At 31.0% G+C, this 9,368-nt stretch overlaps 1 protein-coding gene across 1 annotated transcript; it reads left to right on the top strand.

The window, feature by feature from the left end:
• The first annotated feature begins 1,228 nt into the window (after positions 1-1,228).
• On the top strand, positions 1,229-5,737 carry LOC145073864 (uncharacterized). The gene is made up of 5 exons (XM_079020340.1): positions 1,229-1,537; positions 1,622-1,693; positions 2,135-2,217; positions 3,556-3,758; positions 5,514-5,737. The coding sequence occupies exons 1-5, from the start codon at positions 1,317-1,319 to the stop codon at positions 5,601-5,603; spliced, it is 669 nt and encodes a 222-aa protein (XP_078876466.1). The 5' UTR covers positions 1,229-1,316; the 3' UTR covers positions 5,604-5,737.
• Positions 5,738-9,368: the final 3,631 nt, after the last annotated feature.

Raw genomic sequence — 9,368 nt, 5'->3', positions numbered from 1 at the left:
TGTAATTTTTGAAATCATGTGATTGATTAACATTTTAATTTTTGTTATTTTAATCAATTTTAATTTCAGAGAAATAAATAATACCTGTTAATTTTGGATTCATAATATTTGTAATTATGAGGCTGGATGTAATATTTGAAGATTATTTTGGAATGTATAAACATTCTTCATCTGATATTTTCTTAAACATTTTTTGTTCTTAATTCCCTTCAATTTTAACGTGCTTCTAATACTTGGTGTACAAAAGAAAATTTAAAGGATAAAAAAATATATTGTTTATGTTTTTTAATATTCAAATATCGTTTTAGTTCTTCTAATTATATTATTCTTTTTACAAAAAGTACAATTGCCTTTTGAATATTTGATAAAAATTAATTCAGTTTGTATAAATTCAATAAAATGCAAAATCAAAATTAAATAAAAAGAGACGGTTCAGTCATTAATTCCTTTTTGGCTTAAAATCATTAAAATAACAACTAATATTGAGCAGTTGGTTGGTTATGTTACTTATTTTCTTAATTGCATTTGATAGTCTTTTTATTATGTTCCTATTACATGATTAGAATATTTTTCGGTTATGTTACTTATTTTTTAGTTATATTTGATAGTCTTTTTTTTATGTTCTCATTACATGATTAGAATATATTTCGGTTATGTTACTTATTTTTTAATTGTACTACTTAATAGTCTTCTTACTATGTTCTCATTACATTATTGGAATATATTTCAACCAAATAATTATATTGAATCCTACATATCATCTAAATATAACATTTATATTACGGAATTTATTCATTCATGTTTAGTTGGCAATGATAGTATGTCCACCCGGTCACAAATAAGATATGCACTCTAATGATGTCATGAAAACCCATAAATTGTTTTATAACCTATTAAATATAAATAAAAAGTAATTAAATTAAATAGCAAATTATGTATTACTAATTATTATTTTATATCACTAGCCTTTTTTTTCAACCCAACCCTTTTGCCCTCTTATCCAATATCTTTTTACTCCAATGACAAAAAAAAAAATAAATAAATAAATAAATAAATCTTTCAAACACATTTTTTTAAGTAATAAAAACGTTTTTAAAAGTTTTATTATGGTCAACGAGGATAGTCTTATTAAGCCACCCGTATTTTTATATAATATCCGCATATAATATCATCTACCTACCCTAGTCCTCCCTTCATGCTTTCAGATCTGAAATACGCATTTATTTTCACGTTTCCTTTGTCATTTTCATCATCCCCATATATTATTTATTGAAACTTGAAACACAAAAAAAAAATTAACAAATTATTTCATTTCAATGGCTTCTTCTTTTCTTACTTGTAGTTTGAGTAGCTTTCCTAAGGTTTCATGTCAAAGATTTGATCCACTCTCGTCCTCCTCCTCCTCCACCACTGTAACCACCAGCTCTCGGTTGTCCCTTGAAAGATCGGTGGTGGCTGGTGGGCGTGTTTCACTAGCTAACCGGAGTTATCTTAGCTCCGGCCACCGGACATCTCAACATGACAAGAGATCAAAGATGTAAGTGCTTTTATACTAATTAATGATATTGAGTTTCTTTTATTATTTTCTATTATATGGTTAAATCTTTTACATCTTATTCAGGGAGTTCGTAGTCTATAGTGCTGACCAAGTTGCAGATCTCCTGCCTTTTGGAATTCATCTCCCTGAAAATTGGTTAGTTTTTTTCTTACTTAAATTGAAGATTTACATTTTATTTATGGGTTTTAATTAATGCATGGATCCACTAACAAAGTAAATGAAACTATATTTGTGAAATGCATATTTATATAATATTTTAAATTTGTCCTTAATATAAACAATTAAGTGTTTTTATAGAAAAAGTTTAACATATGATTACATTAACTAGGAATGGATATTAAACACTATGATACAAATAAACATAAACCGATGTGATGAAATAATTAGTTCTGATATACAATATTCCGTAGAGCCTAATTAACGTATCTTTATGCATTTTATCCTAAAAAAACTACTTTGTTACATAAAACAAAAATTCTAAACCTTATTACATAAAAACACATTTTTTAGGGTAGATAAGTTTATAGCATATGGATCAACAATAAGTATTTTGAAACAAGTGTGCATATTTTGTAGGCCAGCATGGATCCCAGGAGTTGTATTGGCTGTTGTGGTTCCATTTTTCACAAATAAATGGGGCCCATTTTCAAAATTCAAAGGTAATCCACTATTCCACTTCCTTATGAAAAAACTTTATTTTGTTCCCATCCGAACCAGGCATTTTTTAGCAGAGTAAGGTTAAATTGATATATAATACAGGTATTTAAATTTGTAAAAGTTAACTGATTCATGTTTTCTTATGTTAATTAAATAATTTCATTTTTCATTTTCTTTCCGATTTACATTTTTAACATGTATTTTAAATTTTGTTACGATTTGGTTTGAGCATATATTTTATATATTTTATTAAGAATTTGTTCCAAATTTAGTTTAATTTATAAATTTATTTTTCTACAACTTTTTAAAGATTTTTTTACATCCTTTATTTAGATATTTTCTTACATTTTTTTAACATGTTTCATAAATCCTTTTACAACGTTTTAAAGAAAAATATAGTAATTATTATACTTATTTACAAAAAAAGAAGTTATAAATTTTTTTTACATTTTCAATGACATTTTAAACTTATGCTATAATTTTTAAAACGTTTTCAAACAACTTTAATACAACTTATTTTAAACCAAGTATTTGGTAATTTTTTAATTTTTCTTAAAACTTTTTAATTTTCTTACAACCTTTTTTATAACTTTAATACAATCATTTTTAAACTTTTTTTACAACATTTCATAGATTTTTTTATAACCTTTTCTATACTTTTTATAACATTTACAAATACTTTCATTAATGATTAATCATACAAAAATATAAAAAAAATATAAATGTAAACATATTCAGAAGGTTGTTCTATAAACTATAAAAAAAGTTACAAACTTTTAGTTAAGCCATATAAAAAAATTATAACTTTTCTAAAAACATTTATAAAATATTTTTGTTTAAAAGCCACTATGTTATAAGTGTACCGGAATTTAAAATAATTTATAAAGTTATAAGTCGAAGTTTAAAACATTGTATTTAATATATAAGATAAACTTGTAAAATTTGTTAATAAATATGTGTAAGAAGTACTATTTTTTATTAAAAAAATTAAAAAAAAAAATTCCAAATAATCTTCTCAGACAGTATTAAAAAGTTGTAGACAAATAACAAAATTTATGTTTGAACCAAATCCCTAACAAAATTTAAAATCTACGCTAAAAATATAAAATTTGAAAGATGAGTGAATTGTTCAACATATGGCAACAGTGGTAGCAGATAAACAAAGAGAAACATGAAATAATCTCAAATTCAAATTGGTTTAAATTTTATGCTGGTGATTGAAGATAACATATTGTTTGATTTTTGGTTCTTACTATATCATAGTTATAATGTATGTATCATTTTAAAAAGAAATTTTATAGTAAGATATTGAAAAGAATTATAAAATATTGGATGAGCAGAGGAACTTGACAAAGTAGAGGAGGCGGTGGATAATGTGGCGGATAGGGTGGATGAGATAGCAGAGAAAGTGGAAGAGTTTGTCGGCGATATCGCTGATGATCTTCCCGAAGGTAGTCAACTTAGACAGTCATTGGAAAAAGTCGAAAAAGTTGCTGATACCATCGGAGACAAAGCTAAAATGGTTTCAGATCTAGTCGACAAGGTTAGCTATATCAAATTCGTTTAACAAATTGAATTAGTAATTATTGAGATAAAACTTATATTCAGTAGTTTGCTAATTCAACAACAATGCCTAACTAATTTGATAAAAAATCTACATAGGATAAATACCTTAACTAGTCGGTTATATATGGTTGTTTATTTTTATACGACTATCCGTGACTTAATCCAAACACAATACTTTAAGCAGGTTAAGTCAAAAACTATGGCTTAAAATATTTTAGATTCTAATTATGAATGTATTTTAGGTTGTCTTCATGAAATGATTCAATCTTCGATATTAGATGTTTCATTAACAAGGACACCCTAACCCCCTTATAAAATCCAACATGCATTGGAGAGTGCACTTCTTAGTAGCATTGTGTCGAAGTACACTTCAATATAATTGTTAGACAAAAAAAAGTTTTTGAGTAGCTACGAGCACCACATACTTAGGAGTTTCTTCTAGATATTCCTATTTATGGTCTAGGCAAGCATATGTCAAGATATTCCTATTTATGGTCTAGGCAAGCATATGTCAAGATATTCCTATTTATGGTCTAGGCAAGCATATGTGTATCATATTATCCTGAAGTATTGCCTCATAATTCCATTAATATTTTCGATTGATGACACATGTCTAGTTTATCGCAAGGCATGATTTGACTCCTTTAACGAGATTGAAATATATTTTAAAGAGTTCCCAAGTTTCAAGTTTTGACACAATATACATGGTAAGATTATCTATGTATCTAGGGACGTTGACATTTCCACTAAAACAGAAGAACCTATAAACATCATAACTGACATGTTGGAAGGAATATTAAAACACATGCATGTTTGATATTTTTTTTTATAGATAGGACATAAAAATACATCTATGGATCCAACATGGGTTTCCCTACTCGTGAACATACGGAGAGACAGTTTTACTGTGACACGTTTTCCTTTAAAAAATGCATCATGTAAAGTGGAAAAACATAAGAAAACATACATAGGTAACCATCATATGTTTAAATAAATAAATAAAAAATTATATTTTTTTTCGTTTGTGATTAGTTTCTTTATGAAAAAATAAATGAACCAAACAAAAAATACCAAAAATTATGTCATTTAACCTATATATTTAATTAATTAAATGTGTTAAAAATTAAAATAATTGTGCATTTACGGTTTCCATCAACAGTTAAAGTAATAAGGATGTTTTGGTTTCATTTTGTATTTTGTTTTAAAAAACTACATGTTTTGGTTAAAGTTTAACAAAATCAAACCTATGAAAATATTTAAAAAAATATATAGAAAAAAAAAAATCCGTAAATTTTCGAAGTCAAAAAGCAAAATTTTCTTTTTGGTTTTAGTAAAAACCAAACACTTTCACTTTAGAGGTTAACAAACCTTATTCTCTTGTCAAAAATTTAGTTGTATTATTAAGAAAAAAATATTGAAAAATAATGTTTTTGTAAAGTTTTCTACATAATAATGGTTTTTTGAGAACTTTTATAGATACGTGTGATTTATCTAAAAAAACATTGTGTTTTTTAAATAAAATGATGAAAATGTAGTGTTTCTTAAAAATCCCTAGATTATATTTTGAAATATCTGTTTATTATAATAAAAATGTATTATAATATACAAATAGATAAAAATTATTATTTTTATTATTAAATATCATAATCGAATACGTTATTGTGTCAGACAAGTGTTTAAAATTAACAGTTATAAGATACCTAAAAGTTTATTGTCATGAACAATTTTGCAGATGGATGAAATGGAAGCCAAATTGGAGAATATCATGGATAAAGCCAAGGAGAAAAAGAATACTACGCCTACGAAAACTGAGCCACAATAGTTGAATATCGGCAATAGAGGTCGATAACATAAGCATATACATTAGGCTTAGGAAAAAGATTATGCTTTTTTGTTTCGTTTTACTTTGTAATATTTATCAAGTTGATTCGAAATATATATTCTCAAGTTGCAATTTGTTGCTTTAGTGAATATTAAGTATGGTTTTCCAAATTCCATGATCAGAACAAGATAAATTAATATTGCTCTATGTATGCACCGCTTAGTACACCAAACATATTACACCATAAACAACACCTGATCAATGTAAATTCAAATATTGCTCAAGTTAGGAAGTTAAAGAGCATATGTCGAATCAAACAATTACAAGATAACTTTTTTGATTGAAAAATGATAAATATATGAGTATGTGACTCTATCAAACCAAACAACCCGAACCAAACACATATCATAAGAGATCTATAAATTAAGGTTGAACAAAAACCGAACCAGAAATATAAAAAGAAAAAGAAACTAAAAAAACCAAAACCGAAACAAAAGTCGATGGTACTGTTTCTACTTTTGCAAAAACTGAATGTTTTCGCTGCAGTGTGGTTTTTAATTTTGCAATAATAGCAAAAACCAAATCACACTTATTTGTATATAAATTCCTTATAAATATATTTAATACGCATACTAGGTTATAATTCGTGGAATATATGGTTCACAAAGTAAAATAACATATAGACTATAAGAATAATAATCATTAATTATATTGACGTTGACTTACTTTGATAAAAATATAGCTTTTCATAAAACCATAAGAAATAAAAATCAGTTCATTCATAATCAAGAATGTTAAGATTTGTGTTATACGATGCCTTAGATTGGAAAAACAAAATATTTTAATAGCTTGTATTTTTAAAATTAATTTTACACTTCAAATATAATATTATCAGATAGTTAAAATAAAACTTACGAATCGTAAAAGACATAAAAATTACAATGTTTTAATATTGTAATTGAAACATAATATTTTCAAAATAGAAGTTTTTTTAATAATTGCGTTCTCATTTCAAAGTTCTATATCAATTTTGGTTTTTAATTGAGGTTCCATAGACCAAAATTGAACTCTTGAAATGAGGATGTCAATGTTTACCATTTTGTTGATTAACAATTTTATGTAATAGTTAAAGTATTACGCCTTTTTTACTGAAGGTGAATCCGAATCCCTCAAACCAAGGCTCTGATACCAACTTGTAATACCGTGAAATTTCAAAACAATTTTTCATTTTAATTTAATAAAATACCCCAATCACAATTCTCAAAAACGTGTATCAATTGTTTTTACATAACAAAAGTACAAATCAAAAACCCCAGAATCTCAAAACATCTCCACCATAAGTGTGTACTGATCATGTCAACGCCTTCCTGCGATCATCACTGGTACCTGAAACACATAACACGCAAACGGTAAGCAATAATGCTTAGTGAGTTCCCCAAAATACCACGTACAACTCATACACCTTTCCAGGCCATATCTCTATGGGATCTTCCGATCCAGGTGTCTCAGGGGATTTCCATCCCATAACTTTGTTGACCTTCCGGTCCATATCATCATAATCATATCATAACATATAACATATACAACATACATCACATTTTCATCATACACATAAGACCTTTCGGTCACACATAATCACCCCATCGGGTAAGGCATAGTGAGAAGACTCACCTCGAAGATGTCGGATAATCACTCGCGCTCAATCCTCCGACCTAGCTTCCTCCTATAGCATAAATACATCTCTATTTAATACCTTCCTGACTTATTTTGACTAATGCCCTTAAGTCAACACAAGTCAACTCTGGTCAACGTTGGTCAATGGCCACCTCCCTCTTGACCCAACTCGTCGAGTCAAGCACTGACTCGGCGAGTTCAGACGTGAACTCAAGTTCCTTAAATTCCTCCTCTGACTCACTGAGTCACCCTTATAACTCGGCGAGTCATCAACTGGGTGAGTCACAGGACAACCCGGTCCGACTCGTCGAGTCTGCTCATGGACTCGGCGAGTTCGTTCCATGCTCGAACTCAAATGGCCTTCTGAGGTCAAATATGATTTTCTAATCGATAGATCTGACCTTTCCAAACATGATAATCACATAAAGGTTACATCTTGGCACCCATCCAATGCCTACAAGGCTTCTTTCGGTGAAATGACCTCTAAAATGGTAACCTAAGTCCACAACTCAAAAGGAAAGGCATAAAGCAGAGCATTTGGGACTCTCTGGACCTTCTAAACTCCAGATCTAAGTACCAATTCCCCATGGGACCTCTCACACTCCAAATACAAGCTAATCAAGGCATGAAGAAACCCTAGATTTGACTATATCAACAAAAACACGAGAATAAGCTCTGAATAATACCTTAAATAGCTTCCTCTGCCCAAATGAAAGTAGATCCAAGCTCTCCAACTCTCCTAGGTTGACCTTCCTCTTCCCTTCTTGCTAAAACACACAAGGATGATGAACAATGGCCTCTTTTCTCACTCACAAGGACTCTCTGATGCTCTGGTGCTCTCAAAGACGAAGGTAGCCGCAATGAAGGGTTATAAGGTCCTTTAAATAGGGCTCAGACCCTGGAAATTAGGGTTTTAGTCGCCAGCACGGACTCGTCGAGTCCCCTCACCGACTTGTCGAGTCTACTCATTAATCCAGTCATCAGCACGCAACCCTACTCGACGAGTCTACTCATTAACTCGTCGAGTCTCTCTCTCTTAGACTCCAAAAATAAATGATAAATATAATACCTGAAATCCCGGATGTTACAATTCTCCCCCACTAGAATCAGACTTCGCCCTTGAAGTCTCGCTCTACAAACAATTCTGGATACTGCTCCCGCATCTTAAACTCCGGCTCTTAAGTTAGCTCGGAGCCCTTCCGATGTTGCCACTGGACCTGAACCAGGGACACCTCCTTGTTCCTTAGAACCTTGATTCTCCTATCTCGGATCACGATCGGCCTCTCAACATAATTTAGGCTCACATCCACCTGTATGTCCTCTAATGGAACCACTGCCGAATCATCGGCAATACACTTCCTCAATTGAGACACGTGTAAGGTATCATGAATCTGACTCATCTCGGCAGGTAGCTCCAAACGATACGCTACTCTGCCCACCCTAGCTGTCACCCTGAATGGACCGATATATCGAGGTCCCAAGTTGCCTCTCTTCCTAAATCGAATCACACCTTTCCAAGGTGATACCTTCAGGAGAATGAAATCACTAACCTGAAACTCGAGCTCTGAGCGACGCCTATCAACATAGCTCTTCTGGCGACTCTTGGCCGCCAGCAACCTCTGCCTGACCTGCTGAATCTGCTCAGTCGTCTGGAGTACTATCTCCGTACTATCCATCACACGCTGTTGTTATAGGAAAACTCATCCAAAGGCAGATACGTGTCCCAACTTCTTCCGAAGTCTAATACACATGCCCGAAGCATGTCCTCGAGTGTTTGGATAGTCCGCTCACTCTGATCGTCGGTCTGAAGGTGATAAGCAGTGCTAAAATGCAACCTCGTACCCAACTCCTCATGAAACTTCTTCCAGAACCTGGAAGTAAAACGTACATCTCGATCTGACACAACCGAAATCGGTACCCCATGCCAAGACACCACCTCCCTCACATATATTTCTGCCAACTTCTCTGCGGAAGAACTCTCACTGATAGCAAGGAAGTGAGCACTTTTCGTCAATCGATCCACAATCACCCAAATTGCATCGACACCCTTGGGGTTCTTGGCAGTTTGGTGATGAAATCCATAGAAATTTG

This window comes from Lactuca serriola, chromosome 9 (assembly GCF_051521515.1).
Source record: "Lactuca serriola cultivar US96UC23 chromosome 9, Lser_US96UC23_V15, whole genome shotgun sequence".
NCBI classification, from domain to species: Eukaryota; Viridiplantae; Streptophyta; class Magnoliopsida; order Asterales; family Asteraceae; genus Lactuca; species Lactuca serriola.
This window is presented reverse-complemented; position numbering and strand designations above follow the sequence as displayed.